Source organism: Gymnoscopelus braueri (genome assembly GCF_963280865.1).
Source record: "Gymnoscopelus braueri genome assembly, chromosome: 13".
Lineage (NCBI taxonomy): Eukaryota > Metazoa > Chordata > Actinopteri > Myctophiformes > Myctophidae > Gymnoscopelus > Gymnoscopelus braueri.
In genome coordinates, this window is record NC_137615.1 from 11,967,792 (window position 1) to 11,995,075 (window position 27,284).

Sequence of the window (27,284 nt, forward strand, 5' to 3'; positions counted from 1 at the left end):
TCAAACTGATCAAATCATTCCAGCTTCAAACCACGGCTAAACAGGTAGGATTCAAATCAAAATAAAAGTGGGGTGCATTTGTCGTCCAAAAACAAGAAGAGAAAAGACAAAAAATATATATAAATAAAAATAAAAACAATCAATGGGGTTTCCGACAGTCCCAGAGAGAGGTGCAAACAACAAGTCAAGTTCATGTCTCAAGTCGGATTGGCTCACGCACGCAGCTCCAAAAGGAGAAACACACTTAGTGAAGAGACACGCACGGTCCGCCGTCAACGCAGGAGAAATAAATATATACAGCATCAACCCAACCACAATTCAAAAAACAAGAAAGGTCATGTGAGTTTCAGCGTGGCAAACGTTCCAGAGAGAGAGAGAGAGAGAGAGAGAGAGAGAGAGAGAGAGAGAGAGAGAGAGAGAGAGAGAGAAAGAGTGAAAAGAAAGAAAGAAAGAGCGAGAAAGAAAGAGAGAGAGAGAGAAAGAAAGAGATAGAAAGATAGAAAGAAAGAAAGAAAGAAAAAGCTGGCAGAATGGCTCGCTCACACTTACCATGCCCAAACCTTTTGGCCCCGCCCACTTGTTTGTGTACTGTTACCATGGTAACTGTGTTGAGCGGGGGGCCCTATACGAGCTACCGTTGGAAAAGATGGTGAGGAGGAGGAGGGGGGAAGATGAGAAAGGAATAAGCAGCATCTTAACTCAAGTGGCCAAAAGCATTTTTTTTTAATAATCCGCAATCATTCCAGTTCCAGCTGCACAAAACCCTCTCTTTCAACTCCGGGCCTGACAACATCACATTCTCACTCTCAAGTAGTACTAATGGTGACGGCTTGGGACGACATCTGACCATACGGCAACATTGGACGTGACAGGACCCTCGTCACGTCATTTTTACAACGGTCCCGGTATAGGTAATCCCTTCTAAAAACCTCTGCTAAAAACGACCGAAGCGTGCCGTCTTGAGCAAACTTGAGCCATGTGAGGAAACGCACTTTTGTCAGCTTCAGCCGCCTCAGCGACATCTGAGTCACGTACCGATAGCGACAGAATCGTGAATCGCCCCGTGTCCCCCGTCAACATGCGACGTTGCGGGCCGTCCCCTCACGTCAAACGTTGCCGTATGGTCAAATCCGTCCTAACTCGTCACCCGCTTGACGCCGACGTGTGTGAGAATGCTTTGGCGCATCCCATCCCCTAAGTAAACACTCGGGGGCAGCTGCCACGTTACATCATTGCAAGCTGCACAATTGCTGTCTTACAGATGTGAGTCAGGGAAATGAGGAACCTTATGCAACAGAGGTGTTGTGAGTGCGACATCGAGTGGCTCGACGTTGTCTATTGCACCTTTATCTCTGAGAGTGCACACATGTAGCCCGGAGGGACCCGTAAGGGTTACACTCTCAGGGTTCAAATTAACACTCAGGATTTTACAATATACTTAGCATTATTCTAGCATGTTCATTTTGTCTAGAGCGCCAGTTAAAAGCCTTTTGAAGTCTGCCTTTTGTGGCCGCGTACACACAAGAAATTCAAATGGGGGTTAAGGTCACAGCACTAACACAAGCACTAACACAGGTCCATTGTGATGTGAGGTTTGAAGTGGCCATTACAGCGTCATTACAGTGTCATTAGATGCCCTTGGGGAAATGAAATCAAATTTGAAACCCTTCACCCTTCAAATGATTTTCTTTTGGAAAATGTAGATTTATATTTTCTTTTGTTGCCCAAAGGTCACCTCTAATCCCCTTTCAACCGAGATGTAAATACCCATAATCCCTTTCCCGTTCTCCTTTTGTTCCCCCCTTAAGCAACAACCAAATAAACTCTGAGAATACACTTTTTGACACAGAAAGAAAATACATTTCTAAAACTTTTCTGAGGTCAGCCTCATTGACAATACACGCTCAAGGCTCAAGAATAAAAAAAAGGGGGGAAAAGGTCAAAAAGAAAGAAAAACAAGCAAAGTCTGACATAATAATAACAACAAGAATCAGATGGTTGACATGATAGACGATGTAAATGCAAGTTAAAAGTAGGGTAAGTGACTTAGTTTGTATTAAAATAAGTGTTAAATAGCTTTATACTCTGATAGTAATCATTGCTATAGAGTGCTTGTTAAGTAACAGGGGTCTCTCACCATCTCTCCAGCTCTTTAGTCAACAGAAAAGGCATTTTCCTGATTGGATGAGATTAGCAACTCACCTGAGAGAAAAAAAACTCCAAATATGTATTAACCAATAGTTAAATCATCGCCTATATTCTGAGCGTTTTCACTAACCTTTGAAAAACCATACAATATTTTTCTTCACAAAGATCCACCTGCCGATTGCTTTAAAAGACCTAGCCGAGTCTCGTGGAATCAGAGAAAAAAAAACTGTGCCACCGCGATAATCCATTCCATAGCTGTGGGCAGTGAAAGTGACTTATTTTCGCCAGAAAGCAGAGACTTTTTTTTCCTTCTAAATCCTTTAACATTAGATCGGACGGGGCTGGGTTTGTTGTGATCACTTTATTTCCGGGTCTACTGTTCTCCAGAAGTCATAATGATCACTCATAGGTTGGCGAACAGTGCCCTCTAGTGTAAACCATTGAAAACACCACACACTCATCAACTCGTCATTGGCAGTGTGGACCTCGGGCCTCGTCAGTGGCAGTCAATGAGTTAAAGAGATGGAGAGACGAGGAGACATCTGTCACTGAACAAACACTCTATAGTAAAGTTTACCATCAGAAGATAGAGCTTTTAATAAAACAAAAACATTTCACTTACCCTACCTTTAATGAGACGTGAGGCGGGAGGGGGGTTGGGGGGGTGGGCTTGGCGATGGCGTATAGCGCTGGGTGGGGTGTATGAGTGTTTGGGCAGGTGGGGAGGGGGGGGGGTGAGTCAGGTTGACATCGAGATATGAGGACATGGTGGAAGTTGTCAACACACACACACCTACAGACTCGCGCAACGAGCACACTCTCACTCTCACACACACACACACACACACACACACACACACACACACACACACACACACACACACACACACACACAGACACACACACACACACACACCACACACCACACACCACACACACACACACACACAGTAAGGAAGAGGAGGATAGGGGGGACGTGGATGAAAACATAGCAGAAAGTTCTGCACCTCTATCTTGCGGCCCTCGACCACCGTGCCGTGTAGCTTCTCCCGGGCTCTGTCGGCGTCCGCACTGTGCTCGAACGTTACGAAGCCGAAACCCTGAGAGAGAGAGAGAGAGAGAGAGAGAGAGAGAGAGAGAGAGAGAAAGAGAGAGAGGCATGTAATTGAAGTATCTTTTTAATAATTTTGTTATTGATTGAATAGTTTATTGAAAATGAATTCAAAAGCATAAAAACCCCAATAGAGCCCAGAGCCTTCCATTGTGGTCCTTTGGGAGGAAGGGATACAATATGCAAAATCCCCAAAACACGACAAGGACAAAAATAATTAAAGACCTTAAAATAAAATAAAAAACCATAACAAATAAAGAACCAGCTTTTTTAATGAGAATTTCACAATTTCAAAAGAACATGATCAACTTAAGGTTGGAAGGTTAAAACCATTCCACAGCACTGCTGATGAGCACAGGAAATAGTTTTGTCACATACAGCTCTTAAAACGGCAGGGTACAAAATCAGTGGAACTACCTCATGGTGGAATACGAATCCCTGTGAGTATATCACTGTCCCTGGAAAAGTGCTTGATTTCATGCAACAACAGCTGTCAACGGCTTCCTTCAGTAGCCAACACAAATATCCTTAGTGTTAATTTAACTCAGAGTGTGTACAAATGTAACCAGATGGGCAGATTTGTACACACTTTGAGTTACAAATGGCAGCATTGCCAGGTCTGCTTAAACTGTGTACGCAACTTTGGGCTTGTTTTTCTGTAAAGTTGCTCGTAAATATTGGTAGTTGCGGGCAGATCTACAAGCTCATAATGTGTCACTTCACATTGTGAGCTTGTAGATTGGCTATTTTCTAATATCCAATGCACATAGGTTGAAATGTCACCATTCAACTCTCTAGATGATATTTTGTCATTCACAATTGCTATGAATTCATAAATATTTTAAAGGATCATTGGTATCTCAGAATGATGAGGTTTAATGATGTGTGCTGTTTTCTTATTATTGTAAAAGTGAGCCTCATTAACATCCATTAGTCTTTTTTCATTATAATGAAATGTTTTGAATATTTGTTTTTCTTACTCCTACGTACACGCCCAGGGTTCAATTTGTAAAAAAAAAAAAACTAAAAACATTTTCTTTAACACTTAAACATGATATTTCATCGCACAATCTTTGAAAGAAATTAAAGCAGCACTATGTAACTTTCCTCCTCTACCACGGATTTGAAACCGGTTTCCTGTGCAAATGCTGACATTTTTACCATTGAACTAATAGAGCCGGCCTGCTTGCTCAGAGGATAAATTGAATCTTGACCATCAGGTCAAAATTCGTGTCAGATCCTGTCTAGGTGAGACTTGACCTTTGACACTATCTAAATGTCTCAATAGAAGAGCAGGGAGACAAAATACAACCACCCCAAATTCCCAATTGTATAATAAGTTATACTGTATTAACATATTCTACAATACAGACTGGACAAAATTACATTTTATTCATAAAAAAAGGCTACATAGCGCCACTTTAATATCATGTTACTCAGTATCGTACAGGATTTTATAACCCAGGACAAGAGATGAGCTGCACACAGCAAATAAATATACATAAAGCTAGTAATCAAAACAAATTGATACCTTTTAATGGACTCATAATAGAGCAAATGTAGCAAAAACAACATAATCTGATTGAGCTGCATTATGGCATGGCATTAGCTAGAGGAAAAAGAGAAATGATGAAAAAAAATTACATTAGCCAAATTACTCAGAAAGGCATTAATGGATATAAAGCAATTTGAAACAAGCGAGTTGAAAACTGCCTTGCAGCTCATCTCTAAACGTTTAAAGCAGTGGTGGAAAGTTACTAAGTACATTTTGTTGCTGTCGGGTAAACACCTCTGATCTCCATAGTCTAACTTTTTGTGTTTTTTGTAAATTAATGTCCTACGTGATCACACAACAGAGTCACACAAAAGCATCACAAGTAGCAGATCCACAAGCTCAAAATGTGGAGCTTGTGGATCTTGTGGTAGGTTATTGTGGCCTCCTGGTGGCGCTATAATAGGCCAATGTGAAAAGGGTGCCAATTCTTAGGCATTTCACGGCAATCGGGTGCTGCGTTCATGATTTGAGGCATTTTGTTCCAAAAATGTGTTTTGCTGGTGGCGCTATAACAGGCCAATGTGAAAAGGGTGGCATTTCTTCCACGGCCTAGTGGGAATGTGCGTGCAAAATTTCACGGAAATCACACACTGCATTCATGATTTCAGGCATTTTGTTCAAAACGGAGCACTCCAGCAAACGTTGGAAGCCAATGTTAGCCAATCAGGATGGAATATGAAAAGTCGGACAGATCCATCTTGATCACATGACTGTAGAGATATATATTATGCAGAATTTTTGTACAAAATCTGAAGGAGTAATACATATATATATTTTCTTTTACAAAAGTCGGCCTCCTGGTGGCGCTATACCAGGACAATGTGAAAAGGGTGGCATTTCTTCCTTGGCCTAGTGGCAATGTGCGTGCAATGTTTCACGGCAATCGCACGCTGTGTTCATGATTTGAGGCATTTTGTTCAAAACGGACACTCCTGCAAACTTTGGAAGCCAATCTTAGCCAATCAGGACGGAATAGGAAAAATCCAACTGACAAGTTTGGTTTAATGACTATAGAGATGCTGTGTACCGATTTGTGTGATGTTTGGACAAAATCTGTAGGAGCAATATAAAATAAATGTTTTGCAAAAATAGGCCTCCTGGTGGCGCTATAACAGGCCCATGTGAAAGATTTGGGGCAGAGGTTCTGCTCTGGCATCCAGGGAGTGTGTGTTTACAGTTTCACGTCGATCGGGCCAATGGTGCCCGGAGATTCACTGTTCACAGACGGACACACACACAGACAGACGGACGGACGGACGGACGGACGGACGGACGGACGGACGGACGGACGGACGGACGGACGGAAGGATCGACGGACTGACGGACGGATGGACAGAGTGTAAAACATAGTCTCGGCCACACCTTGGACCTGGCGGAGACAAAAATCTTCTTATTCTGGCTAACGCGTTTCGGCCATTAGCCTTTCTTAGAGCCATCTGCTCTGAGGTAAGGAAGGCTAATGGCCTTGGACGTCTTGTATGTTTATTTTTTAGAGTGCCGCTGTTTTCCACTTCTCTCAGGTGGTTATTTTTCAATTAATTATTTCTGCAGCCGAGCACTCACCGCTCAAGAAGCACATAGAGGAAGCGCACCTGCTCTTTATCCAGTAATTATTTGAGGAGGCTATTTACCTTTTTTTTTATACTTTATTGTTCTACTACACTACAATTATTTTATTTGTAGTGTACTATTGCAATGTGATGTGTTGTGAGCTTGTAGATCAGCTATTTGCCAAACAGTGTGACAAAATTGTGAGGAAAATGTAGTACTTTTCCTTTGGTACTTGAAGTATATTTTGATGCCAACTCAAGAAACCTTTTGAATACAGGATTTTTACAGAGTTTTTCCACATTGCAATACTGTTACTTTTACTTAAGCAAAAGAAACAAATCTGAGTACTACTTCTTCCACCACTGGTTTAAAGGAGTCATCTTTGATAAAGTCAGCGAAGGTCCTTTGTAAGTAGGACATTTAGCTGGAGCGATATCGATCAGCCATGATTATGTGGCTTGCCAAGAGAGACTTGGCGAGACAGACGAGCTAATGAAATAGGTTGGGAACACACCACTCAATCACGCTTGAACATCAGTTTAAATGTCTGTGTCAATATGATAATCATATTGTCCCTCTTCATGCGGTTGGGTCATCATTGGAGTAAATATCTTCAATGCATGACCAGCCACAAGGACCTGTTTACTGTCAATGTAGGTCAACGTTTTAAAAGGTGCATTTTGCCCTTTACATTTCATGACTTGAAATACGTCTCAGAACTAAGGGAAAGTTAACCCATTAAAACCGGGAAAGCATCTGTGTCATTTTAGATTTGACCACTTAACCATTATTTTACACATTGGCTATTCAAAAATAGCACATACAGTACAAGCTCATAGCACGTCACAAGCTTGTTGATCTGCTATTTTTTTAAAAACATGATTTTCTTTGCACATCTTGGGATAATATGCATATTTTTAAAGCGAACATTTGTAGCTCAAATCTTTGCTTCTGGGAGTCCCTGGAACAAAATATTTTGAGATGGGGGGGGGGTCCACGGCCAAATACAGTACATATAATTCTGACATGAAAGAGTTTGAGAATGATTGACATAGAAACATACGTTTTTCAGAAACTGTTAGGATTTAGAATACATTTTTAGAATCGGCCTCAGGTCTACATTAGTTAAACGACGAGGAGAATTAAACTTCCAGTACTTTAAGTTGTCCCTGAATCAAGAACAGGCACAAACCTGTCCTCAACTTACTCCTAAATTATCTTTGGCATTGGCATTGAAGATGTGTCAAATCTTTCAGGGTGGGGGGGACACCATTGGGACACCATTCCACCATTCAAAAGGGAAATAAACAGGCTTTCCAACGGTATAAAAGTTATTGCCAAGGAGCATTGATTGCTACAGAGAATCCTCCAAACACAAATTTCAGAACGTTTTGTTATGTTTTATGTAGCGTTTTAAGAGTCTGTATTTAAGTCCTGCTAGCAGCCCCTATAGAGGCCGTGCTGCCCCCTTACACCCAACTGGAAAACGTTTGCCAAGGGTGGCAGAAGAGGAAAGGCCACTGTGTCATCATTATCAGCAGGGGTCACGCACTGTGGATCACGAAGGAGCACAGTGAAATGTAACCCAGAGGAAGTGTTGTCACCGGGGGTCATCAATATATCGCCACATAAATGTGTCCGTAGCAAGACCTGGCCTTGTCCGTGGCAAATTTTAGATTGTGTTTTTACATAACATTCTCATTTTGATCATAAGACCCAATTACTGAATGTCAGTATCCAGGTTTTCTTCAGAATATGTAGGACACTGATTTACTATGACACTACGTAGGGCACATTAGGAGTCCACTAGGACAGTTCTTATCAACTTCTTCTTCTTTTTATTTTCAAGGACCCCCCATAACTCTGAAAGTGTACAAATGGAACTAAATGGACCCTACGGATCCATTTGATTCCATTTGTACACTGAGTCACAGACCTGTAATGGTCATTTGGGGCTAGCTCTTTATATGTTTCTGGTCATATTACTGTCCGCTCATTTGCATGTCCATGGCAAAATTATAATTTGGACGGAAAATGTCCAGCACAAGCCAGCATGGCGATGACCCCTGAATGTCACTGGTGAAATGTGTGGGAATCCAGCAAGTAGTTTATGAGATATGTAATGAACTGCGGATCGTGTTGCCGATCTAAATACAAGCTTTTAGAGATACTATTTTCGGAGCATGACACTGGCTCGCAACCAAATCAGGCCTTACGGTGCAGATACTGTACATTAAAGCAGAGCGAATCACCTTCGCCGTTTGATGCTGGTGGGCGAGTTGGATAAAATCCAAGCTGTGTTTAAATGTTTAATCCATCCTAGAAGCACCGATGATCTCCAGCACCTTTCACCGCAGGATTTATTTCGTTTTTTTCTTAGCACCAATTCAGAGAGGCTGTTAGTGCTCCTGGTGGGTTTAAAAAAATATAAACAGTTTGTCTTACAAAACGTAAGAATGGAACTTTTTTTGACAAATGGGTAAGCTGCAGCCCCTAAAGGTAATAATAATCAGTGATAGAAGAAGCACTCACATGGTTTACTTAAGTAAAAGTATCAATAATGCAATGCAGATATCAGTGGTGGGCCTGGTGGCTTATCAAACAGGCTTGAGGTGCTGAAGCACAGGGCACCAACCTTGGGGGATGCACCAAACGGCGAGAAAAAGAAAAGAAACGGCAAAAAACAGCGAAATTTGGAAGCAGCGGCTGTTAAAGGAGCGCTACAACATTGAAACGCGCAGGTGAAGCGTAATTTTTCTCCTCCCATCCACTTGCATTGAGTTGCTCACCCAGCGCATGGGCCTAAATCACCCCTTCTTACGGGTTGGAAATTTGGTGGGCGCGGCCTATTTAGGGGCCCAGTTCGTCACAGAAGTGACGCGTTTTGCGTCACAGAAGCGTGCAGCCCCGTGCGCAAGCTCGTGCGCACGCTCGTGAGTCGAGCCCATTGGTCGAAACCGTTTTCGCTCGTTCATGTTGAGGCCCCAGGCCTGCAGTACCATGAATGGCCAGAATGTCCATTTGGCTTCAATGAAACCACTGGGTTCTGGGGGCTTGGCTGCAACCCCCATTCAAAATGTAAAAATAAATCTTGTGACGCAGTGTGAGCTTGTAGATCTGCTATTTGTAGATCTGCTATTTTCAAATGGTCAATATATATATATACTGTAGAGCTGAAGTGGTTAGTGTGTTTTGTAATAATAATCTAAATATGCAAACTAACTAGTAACTAAAGTTTTCATATAATTGTAGTCGAGTAAAAGTGCAATATTGTCCTCTGAGATGTAGTGGGGTAAAGGTAAAAGTATTGAAAATTGTAAATACTGAAGAAAGTAAAACATAACTGAAAACCGTACTTGAGTACATGTACTTAGTTACTTTACAGCACTTATAATAATTGTGGGTGTATTGCATTCGCCTGTACAGTTAACATAATGCTGGCACACAGAAACACCTCAATGACACAAACCCCACATTTAACCTTCATTATTATTACCTTCAGTTGCTGTTTATCCGTCTGTGAATAATATCCGTGAAAAGTTATCGTCTCCTCCCGTCAATCTCGAGTGGTGTCGTGTGTCACTGACGAAACGCTTGCTACATTTTTGCCACTCTGTCATATTCAGCAATCTGATAGGCCGCCGCCCGGGGAAATTGGCTTCTTATTTGCATATCGTTGCTGTCGGGCAGAAACCTCTTATCTCCATAATTTAACGTTTTGTGTTTTCTCGTAAATTAACGCCCCTACTTGATCATACTACAGCACAGTGGTGGAGGAAGTACTCAGATATTTTACTTGAGTAAAAGTACCAATATCACAATATAAAAAAGACGCTGTTACAAGTAAAAGGCCTGTGTTCAAAATGTTACTTGAGTAAAAGTACAAAAGTATTGGCATCAAAATATGCTTAAAGTAAAAGTACTAAAATATTTGAAAATAGCCGATCTACAAGCTCACAACGCGTCGCGATATAACTGTAGTGGAGTAAAAGTACAATATTTGCCTCTGAGATGTAGTGGAGTAAAAGTATTGAAAATTGGAAATACTCCAGTAAAGTAAAAGTACCTCAAAGTTGTACTTAAGTACAGTACTTGAGTACATGTACTTAGTTACTTTACACCACTGCTACAGCGTCACAGCAAAAGTAGCAGATCTGCAAGCTCGAAGCTTATAGATTTGAGCCTGCAACTTTTGCTCTGATTTTGAATCCTGAAAACTAACAGTTTTGGACATATGAGGTTTCCACCCTGACAGAGACGATACGGTCTCAACCTTTCTTTGACTCTGTCCTCATCTGCTCCGCTTCGCTGTCAATCCCTCAATCCTTTTGCTCGCAATTGCCGCCTACTTCTGTTGAAAAATAAAAAGAATAGCCCCGCTCCGCCTACACGTATCTGCACCGTTAGCGCTTGTTACAGCCGTTAGAGCCCAGAGCCTGTTAGAGGGTTTTTTTTGTGTGTGTTTTATCCTGCTTTTAAATATATGTTTGGGGCTTTTCTGCCTTTATTGACAGTGGAGATCTGACAGGAAACTGGGAAAGAGTCAGGGAGTGACGCGCAGCAAAGGTACCCGAACTCGGAACTCGCTGTAATGCTGCCTCAGAGTACACACGGTACACGCCTTAACCAGTAGCTAGGCCATCAGCCTACAGCCTGTCTTTTTAACAGATATGTACAAAATATATGTTCAGTGCATTTTTGACAATAAAAAAGTCAATCAATCAATGTTATCATTGTATGAAGAGTTATGTTCCCTTGAAGGAATTACAACGCAGGTCTGGACCACATATCTATAGGAGCCATGGGCTGCAGGCTGACGCACTGCCCGTCTAATATCCAAACACTCAGGCAAAAACCTTGTATCTCCATATTTCAATTTTTTTTGTTTTTAATTCCAATCTACAAGTTGCCAATATACAAGTTCACAACGTGCCACATCGCTTTTGTGCCACACTCTTGTAGGACGAAATAAGACAAGGGGGTAGGCCTTGACTTTTTTCATATTTTAGAAGCATTTTGAAAGTGAAAGCTTAAGTGGTTTAAGTTTGAGGGTTTAACTGATGAAAAGTATTAGCATGCAAGAGCTTGTGACTAAAGAATAACTACATTGGATCCATTGGAAGATGGGATCTTTTTTTTTTCTCTTCCATTTCCTGAAAAGTAACCGTTTTAGACGTACGAGTTTTCCACCCGACAGCCACAAAACAATAAAACACACATGATCTTAATAGAAAGCAGAACAGTACTGGTCTCTCCTGGACCAGACACGTTGAACACACAGCAGCTTTAAAGGTAGAAACAGAAGGAGCGTTTACCTTGGAGCCACGTTCGTTGAAAATGATTTCCACGTCTAAGATTTTGCCAAATTGCTGCAAAAGAAATGGAGAGAAAGAGGTGTTATTACTTTTTGTTGGACATTTCACATGTTTCAAAATTCTCATGTCATGTTTTTGTTTGTTTCTTGATTAGTTTTTTCTCAACTCAAATGTTATGGATGTGATTTGGATATGTTTGTTTAGAACGATGGTAGGTTAATTGTTTACGTGGTATCCCATATAGTTCCAATGTACAGAATGTTATTTAGATATCATGTTGTTTAGACCAGTGGTTCTCAAACTTTATCATGTCAAGGACCCCCAAATTGACAATTATTAGCCCGCGGACCCCCATTTGAAAAGATATGCCAGGGACCCCCCATAAGACAAGATATTTACGGCTCTTAGCATTGAATCTCAACCATTTTCATTTCAAGGACCCCCAGTTTGACATGCTTTTTAGGCTAAGGACCCCCTTTTAATGGCATTTCTATCTCTGGGACCCCAATTTATATTGTAAATCAATGTTAATTTAACTCTGAGATTGTACAAATGGAACCGGGTCCATTTGGTTACATTTGTACACTCTCTGAGTTACAGACCCATAAGGGTCCATTTGGTTCCTAACTATCCATCATTTAGCTGGGGACCCCCTGGAACTCCCTCAAGGACCCCTGGGGGTCCCCGGACCCCAATTTGAGAACCAATGGTTTAGACAGATGCTACTGTAGGTTCATTGTTTACCTGGTATCCTATAGCATCTTGAAGCACTGCACTGCTCTCTCTGCACTCCATTCTAGTGACTATTTACCTTGTTTAGTATGAGTCGCTCTGGATAAGAGCATCTGCTAAATGCCTACATTGTAAATGGTTTGTAACGCAGACAATCTCACTAAAACCATCCTCTACTTCTAAAAGACTTCAAGGTCTGCTTGTCCTTCCTTTGAAATTCCCAATTCATTCATAAAAAAGAGAGAAACATTTCTCTCAGTGGAGTGTCATAAAAGAAGGCCTGCAACAGATATATTGTTGTATTGAACACTTATTTCTTTCCCCCAAAATCCTTGCGCTTGAGTGTATGTGCTTTAAAATCCTGAGAGTTAATTTAACTCTGAGATAATGATTGTAAAACATTTGTACATTCTCAGAGTTAAAGTTAAATTCCATCAACTCTGTCTGTGTCTCAGAGTGGGGCTTTTTTTTTATATACATATTTTTTATATAAACAATGGATTCTATTACAGCAGGCTAACTTTCCAGGAAGAGAAAGGCCTGCAGTTTCTATTAGCTTGGAATCCCCATCGATGATGTCATTGGTTTCGGGAACTATTCGTAGCCCACCATGAGAAGTAATGGAAATGATCCCAACTTAGAATGAGCATTATAGTGAGGACCGATCATATGAAGATAACGTTGAAAATGGGTGAAGAGATTCTATATAACACTGAGGTTTTTACATCAGAGAGTGACCGAGAGGACATACATGCAGACATAAATAAATGGCACCAAACGTACACGTAAGGCTCTGTAACTCTGAGAGTGTACGAATGGAACCAATTTGGTTCCATTCGTACACTCTCAGAGTTAAAGGAGTAGTTCACCCCCCAAAAAATACTTATTTTCTATCAATATTAGGCATGTAACGATTTATCGTAAATCGATTAAAAGGGGCCTGTAAAAAAAGAAGAAAATACAGGATCTCTGAAAGAGAATTGATAAAAAAAAAAGAGTTTTCAGTCATTTGCTACTGTATTGAAAAGAGGATAAGAGAAAAAAGTATTGTAAAAAAAATACTGGATTTGTGTAAGAGGGTTAGGAGTAGTTCAGGGTTAATAATAAAAAAGATTTTTCGGTCATTTGTCTGGAAAATAATTTTGTGTTTAAAAAATGAGTTACTGTACATGCCTGAGTTACATGCCTAATCAATATATAAGAATAAACAATCCACACACCAATATTGCTGCTCCCAAATGCACGTTCACTTGTGAAGCGTTTCGAGCCACCAGCAACTTCCTCAGACATGACGTTATACACAAGTAAACGTGCATTCGGGAGCAGCAATATTGGCGTGCGGATCTTTTATTCTTGTATACTGTTACTGTTTTTGATTCAGCTCCCAGCCTAGTGTAGGTCTGGGTCCTGGGATGTGCGTGTCTTTTGGCTTTTTATCAGCTTCTCTCTCAACTTTATTTTATATCAATTACTCACCCCATGAAGCCTTGAATGCATGGAGATTCTTTTAGTTTTTGTTGCATTCCTAATATAAGCCAATAAGACTCCAACAGTGCGACAAAAACAAAATAAATCTCCATGAATTCAAGCGTTCATGGGGTGTGTAATTGATAGAAAATTAAAAAAATTGGGTGAACTACCCCTTTAAGAGAGAGTTAAATAATAAGAGTGCAGACGTACTCCAAACATTTGCCTGAGGTCTGGGTCCCTGAACCTGAAGGGGATGTTGGAGACGTGCAGCCTCTTGGGCTGCGTCTTGCTGTCTGTGTTTTCAGATACAGTCTGCGTCTGCTGCTGGCTTTCTGTCTGGGCCGCGTCATCTGTCTGCTAGAGAACACACACACACACACACGCACGCACACACACACACACACACACACACACACACACACACACACACACACACACACACACACACACACACACACACACACACACACACACACACACACACACACACACACACACACACACGCACACACACACACACGCACATGCGCACACACGCACGCACACACACACACACACGGGAGAAGAAGGATGCGGGTGAGATTTGAATGGACTCAATCTATCAGTCAGACAGTTATTATCAGTGATAAAATGTACCCGCTTTAGGCTTGTTTTCTACCCAATGTTATCTGTTCATAAAGGAGATGCACATTGTGTTCCTCGTTTGTTTCATCTGATGAATTAATTTGTACTCGCCTTCGTATTTCGCTTCTTAAAGACGTATTTTTCTAGACTTTCTTTTTAAGTGCATATTATTGACATTTGAAAGAAAAAAAAACACTTTGGTAAGCACATATCTAAGCAGATTGTATATACTGCAGTCCAGTGTTTCCCAAACTTTTTGGCTCTATACCCAAAAGAGAAATTACATGTTTGCCCAGGACCCAAACAAGTGAAAATAGCAGATCTACAAGCTCAAAGCAAAAAAGAGGGGGATATTTACTCGCGACCAATACAAATTGGTCCGCCCACTTTAGGAAACAGTGCTGTCGAAGAAGTACTCAGATTACTTTACAGAAGTAAAAGTAGCAATAGCACACAATATGAAAATATGAAATACAAGACAAATCTTGAAAGTGTGAGAACTTCTGATTTAGAAGGTATTTCTTAATGGGTTATTAAAACAGTGGTTCTCAACCAGTGGTCCGGGGACCACCAGTGGTCCTTGAGGGGGTTCCAGGGGGTCCCCAGCAAAAGGTGTAAATACATTTTCACCCCTTTATCCATATTGTATACGTTGGCTATTCAAAAATAGCAGATATACAAGCTCAAAGCGCGTCACTTCGTGCCGCGCTGCGAGCTTGTAGATCTGCTATTTTTGAACATTTTTGAAAAATCTTGAAAGTGTTTTTAGGAATTTTGTAGAATTTTGCACAAATCTTCTCTTCTGGGGGTCGCTGGCACAGAACATTTTCAGATTTGGGTCCACGGCCAAACGTAGATGAATTTAGGGGTCCTTGGCATGAAAAAGGTTGAAAACCACTGGGTTAAAGCAATGAGAGACCATCTAATCCTCCTGTAAATGAGATGTTTCATTTATCAATTCTGGATTTTTTTTTTTCTGCATCCAAACTCTTCTCGTGGGACATTTTGCCAGAGTTGATTCATTTTCCCACAATTTACATTACGGCATTTTAATTCCCAACACACAGTCCCTCTGTCAGGCTGCCTAGTTCAACCACAGCCTTAAGTACTGTTGGCCACACATCAGCTACACTGGAACACAGTCAAATCCCCAGTGTTAAATTTACTCAGAGCGTGTACAAAATAGAACCAAATGGACCCGAATTGGTATGACAGCTGTGCTATGTATTTATTGAAAATATTCTTGTTTTTGAAGTTTCTATGATTCTGTTTGTTTCCGTGCGTCTAAATTGACAAGATACAATCATAACAAAGATAATCATTTTGAATTGCAAGTAAAACAGCTATGGCACTCACGCACGCACACACAAAAGCACACACGCACACACACGCCAGTGGTGGAAAAGTAAATCGGCAGTTTGCAAGTACAACAGCTATGTACACGCACGCACGCACACAAGCTTGCACACGCACACAAACACACACACACACACACACACACACACACACACACACACACACACACACACACACACACACACACACACACACACACACACACACACACACACACACACACACACACACACAAACACACGCCAGTGGAAAAGTAAATCGGCAGTGGAGGGAAGAAAATCACACCGCGTTGTGAGCTTGTATATCTGCTATTTTGATAAAGCAAATACACATTTTTTGATGGTAAAGAAAATGGAGTAATTTTATTTTGGTACTATATTTTGATGCCAATACTTTTTTACTTTTACTAAAGTGACATTTTGTAAAATTCAATGTATTTTTTATAAATACTATGTAATTATGTCCAATCTGTATGGCAGAGTATGTTAATACTATACAAGTAAGACGCGCGAACGCGGGAAGCTAACGCAGCTCGAAAATGTTGTGTATTTACGGACTTGTAATCCGTGTTATTTCACCGTGATGGGGAGAGCGTAGAGAGAAAGTCACGTGACAGCCTCCGCCTCGTATTGAAGTTAATTGGGGGGGGGATATGGTTCTCGTATGCACGGACTTTTGGAGTTCCTAGTCATCTATGCACGGAATTGGCGTTTGTCAATCCGTGCTATTTCACCGTGTTTGGGGGGGCGATCGGGTTGGTTTCATAGTTGAGAGCGTGAGTCACATGGGGGCGCGGCTGCACACAGGCAGTGCACACAGAGCCACACACGGACGGACAGAGCCACACACAACCCGAGCAGGGTTTCATAGTAAGCTCCACTTGGGCGGAGGGCGAGATTTGCGCGCCCTCCTTCCGCGTTCGCAATAACTTATACAATTGGGTTGGTTGTATTTTGTCTCCCTGCTCTTCTATTGAGACATTTAGATGGTGTCAAAGGTCATGTCTCACCTAGACACAGGATCTGACACGAATTTTGACCTGATGGTCAAGATTCAATTTATCCCCCTGAGCAAGCTGGCAGGCTCTATTAGCTCAATGGTAACAAGGGAACCAGGAGACCTGGTACTGCCAGACCCCTAGTGGTTGAAATCTGAATGGCCGGACTTCGCATGATGTGTGTGCAGAGGAAAAGAGGGACAGGACAGGAAAAGAGGGACAGACCGACCGACCGACCGACAAAGACTCATGTAGGCCGACCCCTTGGGTCTGGCAAAAATATCAGCACTTGAGCAGGAAACCGGGTTCAAATCCGGGGTAGAAGAGGAAAGTTACATAGTGTAGTGCTGCTTCAAGTAAAAGAATCTGAGTACTTATATTCCACCACTGGCACATGCACACACACTCACACACTCACACATATTTCCCCATGGACAGTGTTTGTGCAGACACAGAGCGGGGCAGAGAGACATCCACAGTACGTCAGGCAAGGCGAGTATGGAATTTTGTGAGTACTACTCGCACCATGCAGCCCTGTGTGAGCAAAACCCAAATGGTTTCATCAGCATTTTGACCTTACAAACTTCACGCTCCAGAAAGCCACAATGCATAACACACAGTCACACTGGGACCTGGAACTGTCTAACAATGTTGCCACTATAGGCTCAGCTAGCTTTTACTGTCATAAATCACAGCACTGTGACTTCCTATGTCGGGAACAGATATGAGCAGTATTTCATCCAACGACTCTTGGATTGAATAAATGCATTTATTGAGTATTAACATAAAATAAATTGAGCATAAAAAATATCTATATGCATATTTCTCCCTGTAAGCGTGAACATATTTCAATAAATAAATGATCTGCCAAAGAGATATTACAGGGAATGAATAGACACCCCCGCCACCTAAGGGAATCGTATAGAAACAGAGCCCACAGGTGGATGCTGGGGTGGTGGTGGGAGCGTATTAAAACTTAATAGAGCAAAGCTTAAAGCAGTAGCAGCAGATGTAGCAAGATGGCAGAGCAGCAGCAAAAAAAACAATACTGCAGTAAGCAAGGAGGTTTAAATAGCCTGCCCAAATCAGAAGGAGTGAGCATGATGACTAATCAGGAGTTGCCGCTGCTCTAACCACGCGTCAACAGGCTTTCAAAGCGGAGGAAAGCCCGGTTTTAATTAAAAAAACTGAACCGGGTGATCCAGTCTAGAAAAAAGGGTGAAAAATGGTTTCCGGATGTGTGTTCCCGGTTGGCGTTGCATTGTTTTTGCTCCCACACATAACACAAATCAATTAGTTTAGCCTCGCTAGTCGTGCTACGAGTTACGAGTCGAAGCTGGATATACCAAACGATTATCATACCAAAGGGAACAAAACGATTATATCAAACTAAACACATTTTGATAAAGTTATCATTAAAAATTATTAAGCTAAAAATCTTTTGGGAGGTGCACCGGCGTTCTGGTTTCCGCCATGGTTTCCACCATGGTATCCGCCGTGGGTTCCGTGGGTTATATCCGTTCTAGACCGGATCAGAAAACCGGAAAAGGAGTTGAGGAGTTCTACGTATTGTCTGAGTCGAATTTCAGTCCTCCTGATGGCATGTTTATTTGTTCATTTGTTCGACCAAATGGATTTGGTTCCATTTGTACGCTCTCTCTCTGAGTTAAATGAACATTGTGAAGCTGTGCAGCAGCAGATGAGTATTATAGAGAGAGACAGCAGGGAAAGGAGGGCAGTGAGAGGAGATGACATGTATCTGTGCCTTACGGTTTATTTTTATCATTTATTTACAGTGTGTGCTACGTTTATTTAAAGACCCGAGCCACCAGGACACTGCATCTATTTGGATCTCTCTCTCTCTGTGTGTGTGTGTGTGTGTGTGTGTGTGTGTGTGTGTGTGTGTGTGTGTGTGTGTGTGTGTGTGTGTGTGTGTGTGTGTGTGTGTGTGTGTGTGTGTGTGTGTGTGTGTGTGTTGTTTGGTGCCTTGGTTGAAACGTTAATATTGTGGATTATTAAACAGAAAATACATGTTCTGGTCGGGATACCTATTTCGTCCAATCAGGAGAGAGGACTCATACTTATTTATTTTTTCAGCATCCCCATTAAAACGTTTTAATTGCATTTGAACACAGTGTGCCGATGTCTTTTCTTTCATTAAATCAGCAGACAAAATAGAAACTGGGACACTATCAACTTGAAAATTGTTCTCTCTCCCGATTGGAATAAATTGGCATTTTCTGTTCATGCTGGAGATGTTTTATTGTAATTTTTTTCATCTAAAATAAGAAACAATATCACTATAAATTGTATAAATTGACAATTAAGACTCTAGGATTTAGCTGTGTACATTTAATCCCTCTGAAGGCCAGTAAGATGTTTCCCAGAGCAGAAATGTTGTTTTATCTCTGTGTTGTGTTTGATATATTATATCCTGCCAATGAGAGAGAGAGAGAGAGAGAGAGAGAGAGAGAGAGAGAGAGAGAGAGAGAGAGAGAGAGAGAGAGAGCAATGACAGGGTTTATGATGTGACAAGGGTTTAGAACCGGAATTGAACTTGCATCAAATCACATCTATTTACACAGTAAAAATCCTCAGTGTTCATTTATCCCTTTGTAACTTTGTGACTGTTACATTTAACTCAGGATTTATTTTACAGGGTAGTGCTGTGTGAGTTATTGTTTGTGGTAGGCCGGCCGTCCAAAGTAAAAGTTTGGTATTCAAAATGTACTTGAGTAAAAGTACAAAAGTATTGGCATCAAAAAATACTTAAAGTACCAAAAGTAAAAGTACTCATTATGCATAATGTCCCGTTTCAAAAGTTATCATGTCTAAAATGTATAAAAATCATTTTGAAAATAGCAGATCTACAAGCACACAAAAATGTATCACATTTGTGTGAGCTTGTATTGTCTATTTTCAAATAGCCAAAGTTTAAATAGGGTTGCAGTGGATAATGTATGTTTGGTAATAATAATCAAAATCTACATAGTAACTACTAGTAACTATAAAGGCCAGAGAATACGCTTTCGCCCTTGTCTGTCTATCCGCGTGTGTGTGTGAGTGTGTGTATGTGTGTGTGCATGTGCACGTGCACACACATACACACGCACACTCACACGGGCGAGAAACATTGCATGCACACTCTCTGTAGGCCAAAGAAGAATGGCCTCATGGTGGCGCTATAACAGCACACTCCGCATTTTGGCCTAAAACTCTTCAACCGTAGGTCGTACAAAACAATTCCCTGGATCATTATGGAGTTACATTTGTGTCTTTATTAACCAAACAAAAGAAAAACATTTGAGAGAGAAAAAATATAAACAGAGCAAAGAATAGTTTTGAATGAAAACGAATTAAAACAGCAAGCAAAAAATAATAATTTGTAAGCAAAGGAAATTATATAAACAGAACAAAAAACTATTTTTCATTAAAACAAATTAAAAACGCAATCAAAAAAATATATTTGCAAGCAAAAAAATATAAGATTTGAAAGAAAAATAATAATAATTGAGAACAAAACATTTAAAATTCAAGAGTAAAAAAATAAGGAAAAACGGTTTAAACTACATAAAACAAAATACTTAGTAAAATGTTTGGGTAATAAAATGTTTTTAATGTTTTTTTTCCTCATTTGCGAATGAAAGTTGTTTTTTCTGATTGCAAAATGCCTTCTCTCTCAAAACCTATGTCTTTGGTCTCGATTTTTTTTTCTCTCTCTTGGATTTGTTTGTGTGAGGGGTTAAAGTTCAGAAGGCGGGTCCTACGCTGATAGATGTAAGACACCTCTCCATTGGTCACTTGGAATCTGAGTGACAGCTCCCCCTTCCTTATGTAGCTTGTTGAATGCAGGGATGGAGGTGTGTTACGGCCAGCATGGTTTGTTGATTGATTGAATTATTAGCAGTTTGCAAAAAAAAAAAAAAAACATGAAAGTATAATGCAAGGTCAGCTAAGCGTATTTAAAACCCAAGAAAGATGACTTGTTTCCATTGGAGTCCTTTGTACTCAATTCATAGAGACATTTAATGACAGACAGATATACACTACTATGCAAAACATCATAAAAACAAAAAAAATATGTACAGTAAACAGTTTGAGTAAACAGATTGATGGAATACTTTATTAACAGTAGGATACAGAGGTACAATTGTACAATGATTGTTATAAGGATAACACAAAAAGGCTTGTTTCCATTGTGGTCCTCTGGGACTGAGGTCAGAGCTCCATTCCAGCTCTGGATGCTACACTATTCGTTACAATATTGAGCATTTTAGGCTATTAGCAATTCAGATGATTCCCTAATGTTAGGTTTCTGTTCTACTTACAGTTTGTGATCTGTATTTAAAATTGTTGTATTGTTGTTACTGTTATTATAGTAGGCCAGTGGTTCCCAAACTTGGGATCGGGACCCTCAGAGGGGGTCCCCAGATTAGCTTAATGGGCAACATTTTTTTCTCTCTCAACCGTAAACAAACCAACCTATACAGTATAAGTGTATACAGGGTAACACATTTCTAAAGTGACAATTTAATGACTTTTAAGACCTTTTTAAGGCATTGTGCGCTTGTAGTTCGGCTATTTTCACAATATTTATCTGTGGAACCGAGTCAAACTAAATCTAATGCCTGGGTCAGGGTGGGTGGTCCCCCAGTTCAATGATTATTTTGGGGGGGTCCCCAGTTCAAATATGATTATTTTAGGGATTCACAGCCTGAAACATTTGGGAACCCTTTGAAATTATAAAATAAAGCTACATTATTTTATGTTATATTTGTTATTCTAATTAAGGCAAGGCTGAAGTGACTGGCCTATTGGCCAGGCCCATTCCAGATAGACTGCTTTGGAAACGTTTCGTCTGATAGTGTGCTTCAGGCTGTGAATCCCTAAAATAATCATATTTGAACTGGGGACCCCCCAAAATAATCATACTTGAACTGGGGACCACCCACCCTGACAAGCACTTGAAATTGTAGGCATTAGATTTAGTTTGACTCGGTTCCACAGATAAATATTGTGAAAATAGCCGAACTACAGTACAAGCGCACAATGCCTTAAAAAGGTCTTAAAAGTCATTAAATTGTCACTTTAGAAATGTGTTACCCTGTATACACTTATACTGTATAGGTTTGTTTGTTTACTGTTGAGAGAAAAACAATGTTGCCCATTAAGCTAATCTGGGGACCCCCTCTGAGGGTCCCGATCCCAAGTTTGGGAACCACTGGCCTACTATAACAGTAACAACAATACAACAATTTTAAATACAGATCACAAACTGTAAGTAGAACAGAAACCTAACATTAGGGAATCATCTGAATTGCTAATAGCCTATAATGCTCAATATTGTAACGAATAGTGTAGCGTCCAGAGCTGGAATGGAGCTCTGACCTCAGTCCCAGAGGACCACAATGGAAACAAGCCTTTTTGTGTTATCCTTATAACAATCATTGTACAATTGTACCTCTGTATCCTACTGTTAATAAAGTATTCCATCAATCTGTTTACTCAAACTGTTTACTGTACATATTTTTTTTGTTTTAGTTTTTTATGATGTTTTGCATAGTAGTGTATATCTGTCTGTCATTAAATGTCTCTATGAATTGAGTACAAAGGACCCCAATGGAAACAAGTCTTCTTTCTTGGGTTTTAAATACTCTTAGCTGACCTTGCATTATACTTTCATGTTTTTTTTGCAAACTGCTAATAATTCAATCAATCAAAAAAACATGCTGGCCATAACACACCTCCATCCCTGCATTCAACAAGCTACATAAGGAAGGGGGAGCTGTCACTCAGATTCCAAGTGACCAATGGAGAGGTGTCTTACATCTATCAGCGTAGGACCCGCCTTCTGAACTTTAACCCCTCACACAAACAAATCCAAGAGAGAGAAAAAAAAAATCGAGACCAAAGACATAGGTTTTGAGAGAGAAGGCATTTTGCAATCAGAAAAAACAACTTTCATTCGCAAATGAGGGAAAAAAACATTAAAAACATTTTATTTAGCACAACACATTTTATTACCCAAACATTTTACAAATTTTGTTTTATGTAGTTTAAACAGTTTTTCCTTATTTTTTTACTCTTGAATTTTAAAAGTTTTGTTCTCAATTATTTGTTATTTTCTTTCAAATCTTATATTTTTTTGCTTGCAAATATATTATTTTGATTGCGTTTTTAATTTGTTTTAATTAAATATAGTTTTTTGTTCTGTTTATATAATTTCCTTTGCTTACAGATTATTATTTTTTGCTTGCTGTTTTAATTTGTTTTCATTCAAAACTATTCTTTGCTCTGTTTATATTTTTTCTCTCTCAAATGTTTTTCTTTTGTTTGGTTAATAAAGACACAAATGTAACTCCATAGATCATGACATAATATAAATCCTGGCCATTTGTGCAAAAAAAAATCCGGCTATTTTGCCTTATCTTCAAAACAGCTACTACTCCTATACATTTTGTCCAAAACTCACACACTCATTATGTCTGGAGTCAAGTGATCAAGATGAATCAGTCAGATTTTTTCAGAATACATTCCGATTGGCTCTGACTGTCTTCCAAAGTTTGTGGGCCCTGGGTAGGCAACCCGGCCTGGCGGAGACCTGCGCTCAGAGGAGCGCACTTTTCTAGTTCGTACACACTTGAGTCATTAGCTAAGGAGGAGGAACTTGAACCAGAATGAATTGTTGGCATGTTCGCTTGTATGGTGCACACTATTGCGCGCATCACACACACGCACACACGCGCACACGCACACGCACACACACACGCACGCACGCACGCACGCACGCACGCACGCACGCACGCGCGCACTCACACACACACACACACACACACACACACACACACACACACACACACACACACACACACACACACACACACACACACACACACACACACACACACACACACACACACACACACACACACACACACACACACACACACACAGCAGTAGTTGGTGTTTGTCCTTTACCTCTCTGTGTGAGAAAGATCAATGGCTGGTAAACAAAACAAAAAGATCACTCCAGAGTCCCCCGGTGTGTGTGTCAGTGTGTGTCCCGGTGTGTGTCCCGGTGTGTGGTGTGTGTGTGTGTGTGTGTGTGTGTGTGTGTGTGTGTGTGTGTGTGTGTGTGCTCGTGTGTGTGCGCGCACACACACGAGTGCCTGCATGCCTGCGTGTGTGTGTGTGTGTGTGTGTGTGTGTGTGTGTGTGTGTGTGTGTGTGTGTGTGTGTGTGTGTGTGTGTGTGTGTGTGTGTGTGTGTGTGTGTGTGTATGGCATGTGCACGCGTGCATCCCCACGTACACACCTGCGTGTGTATGCTCTTCAAACACAGTATTGGAAGGTATTTTTTCCTGTCCTCTAGTGTCTGTGTCTCTGTTAACATCAATTCTAAATAGAACTCTAACAATGAATCCCCAGTAATTGCATTTTGAACTCACAACAGAATGTGCATAATAGCAGTGATATGAGCCAGTGTCTGGAGCAGTGGTTCCCCAACCTCTCCTTGTCACTTACTAAAAGACCTGGAACGCATCTGTGTCATTTTTTTTTTTCAAAAACAGCAGATCTACAAGCTCATAGCGCGGCACTCGGTGCCGCTCTATGAGCTTGTAGATCTGCTATAGATCTACTATTTTTGAAAAATCTTGAAATGTGTGCAAATCTTTGGAAAAAAAAGAAATAGAAAATCTTTAAAAATGTAATTTTAAATAAGAAGTAAAAAAAGGGATGTTTACTTGCGCGCCGCAACCCATGTTTGGTAACCACTGTCTTAACCTAACCTCAAAACCACGCACGCCTGGGCGAAACACCTGGAAAGAGAGAGTTGTACATGTTGCAGCCAGGTGAGGCTCATTAGCCTCACACACTGGTGCCCTCCTACCCTTTAATAAGAAAATGACTTTGTCTTCATGGAGCAGTATAGCTTTGAACCGCGGCTGTCTGTCTCTTTCTGGCTGTGTGTGTGTGTGTGTGTGTGTGTGTGTGTGTGTGTGTGTGTGTGTGTGTGTGTGTGTGTGTGTGTGTGTGTGTGTGTGTGTGTGTGTGTGTGTGTGTGTGTGTGTGTGTGTTCAAGTCACGGGAACCGCAGATGGGTTTCTGACCCCCTGAAACGATGGAAAGCTTACTTTATTGAAAGGAACAGGGGAAATGTATAGGCAATGGAAAGTCCAGGGTCTGCCTGCCTGGCTGCCAGACCTCCAGCCCACTGCATAACCTACTTACTAAACCCTTTGCTGTCGGGTGGAAAACTTGTATGTCAAAAAAAAAAACGTTATTTTCAGGAGACGGGGGGGAAAAAATTACCTGTGTTCCAGTGGATCCAATTTAGAAATGATTTCGTCACAAGATCTCGTTTATACTCTACGTTTCATTGATTCAATGTTTATAAAACCCACAGACACACTTAACCACTTTCACTTACTTACTTCCTTTCATGAATTATTTTTTAATATATAGTGAACATAGCAGATCTGTCTGCGAGCTCACTAAATGTCACGTGGTGAGCTTGCAAATCGTCTATTTTCATTTTTTTTTAGCAATGGCAAAGTAGGGTATTAATTTATGGGGGGAAAAAAAGTTGATATATGGAGATACAAGATTTCTGCCCGACAGCGACACAAAGAGACAGACTACTTTCCGATCCTCCATCCGTCTCTCCTCTCTCTCTCTCTCTCTCTCTCTCTCTCTCTCTCTCTCTCTCTCTCTCTCTCTCTCTCTCTCTCTCTCTCTCTCTCTCTCTCTCTCTCTCTCTCTCTCTCTCTCTCTCTCTCTCTCTCTCTCTCTCTCTCTCTCTCTCTCTCTCTCCAGAACAATTCTGGGCTCCTGGCCAGCTAGAAATTCAGCCTTGGTGTGTGTGTGTGTGTGTGTGTGTGTGTGTGTGTGTGTGTGTGTGTGTGTGTGTGTGTGTGTGTGTGTGTGTGTGTGTGTGTGTGTGTGTGTGTGTGTGTGTGTGTGTGTGTGTGTGTGTGTGTGTGTGTGTGTGTGTCCGTGTCCTAATGAACTGTAATCTTTGTGTGTCTTTGTGTGTGCGTAAAGGAACAGTGCACCCAAAACTTATCAATTCTATATCAGTTGAAACACGGGTAAAGGTGACCAGTTCCTAAAACAGCTAAATTGATCTTTGAACTCAAGAAATCTCTTTGAGTGAGTGAGTCACCAGTGTATCCCGAGAACCAAACCGACCAATCAACTTGAAACTCATGGGATTAGCGACTAGATAAATCCACAAATGACCATATATGGAGTACTCTGATGTCATCCACAGATGACGTCATCGTACAGATGTCATAGACTGGCCTGGACTCCATAATTTGGCCATGCCTCACACGGAACACCGTGGGCACAAAAGAGACACATAACAGACAGATAGACGGGTACAACGCGTACTCGAACAATGGGTACAATGGGTGAGGCATACATTCCAAACCTGCATCATTCCCGAGTAGTTGTGTCAAAGCAGTGGTTCTCAAACCAGTGGTCCGGGGACCACCAGTGGTCAAATGGTTTCATTTTACGCTCTCAAGAGTTCAATTATTGTAAAACATCTGCATTACTTAATTAAAGAATTGTAATTTTGATCAACGTTTGCCTGTTATCTCTCCTATATATGGTAGCAACATCAATACAGCATGGAATTGTGGACAAAAATCGTATCCAACGATAACAAAAACATCTAAGTTTTAGGTCTGAGAGTCTAAATCTCCTCAATGGTGCTTCCGTGGCTCAAATGCCGAATAAATAATGGACCTTGATACGAAACGGGTTGAAAACCACTGTTTCAAAGTACTAATACAATGAATACACACAGCTTGCTGTTTGCGTTTATATTTAAGCGTTTGTATTTAAGTTTTGCTTAAATAATGGTGTTTTTTATTTTAACTCAGTGCAACTGTTTAGCTTCAGAAGATTTGGATTATGCTGTATGGAGTCATTTTGAAGTCATTTTTGGCTTATTATAATTTGTATCTAAAAGACTGGTCACCATTGGCTTCAGTTGCTTTGGACTCAGTTGCTTCATAGTTTTGCCAGCAACTTCTGTGAGTGATTTGTGGAAAATAAACTACACTGGAGTTTACACTGGCATGGGGGAGAGTGGTTAATAATGACATAATGCTCATTTGTGGGTGAACAACACATTTAAATCCTCAGTGTTAAAGGTGCAGAAGTGTTTTTTTTTTTTTCTTGGTTAAAATAAAGTGTTAAATAGCTTTATATTCTGATAGTAATCATTGCTATAGAGTGTTTGTTCAGTAACTGGGGTCTCCCCGTCTCGCCCACTCTTTACTAAACAGAAAATGCATCCAATCAGGAGAGAGAACTCATACAGGATTAAACAAGTGAAATTGGAAGTGATTTTACAAAAAAGTAAGCAGCTTCCAAAATTGGAACAAAATGTGAAGCTGATAAATGGGATACT

The 27,284-nt window shown here is 40.7% G+C and overlaps 1 protein-coding gene across 7 annotated transcripts in view; it reads right to left on the reverse strand.

Moving 5' to 3' along the window:
• rbfox1 (RNA binding fox-1 homolog 1) overlaps nucleotides 1–27,284 on the reverse strand; it is a 121,482-nt gene that overhangs the window by 59,510 nt on the left and 34,688 nt on the right. For 6 of the 7 annotated variants that reach the window (XM_080447711.1, XM_080447707.1, XM_080447709.1 and 3 more), the window contains exons 3-5: nucleotides 14,093–14,239; nucleotides 11,681–11,734; nucleotides 3,156–3,248 (exon numbers count right to left, since the gene is read on the reverse strand). In XM_080447711.1, the coding sequence (XP_080303837.1) occupies nucleotides 3,156–3,248; nucleotides 11,681–11,734; nucleotides 14,093–14,239 (294 nt within the window). The remainder of the gene's footprint in view (nucleotides 1–3,155; nucleotides 3,249–11,680; nucleotides 11,735–14,092; nucleotides 14,240–27,284) is intronic. The other variant, XM_080447708.1, reaches the window with a different exon arrangement.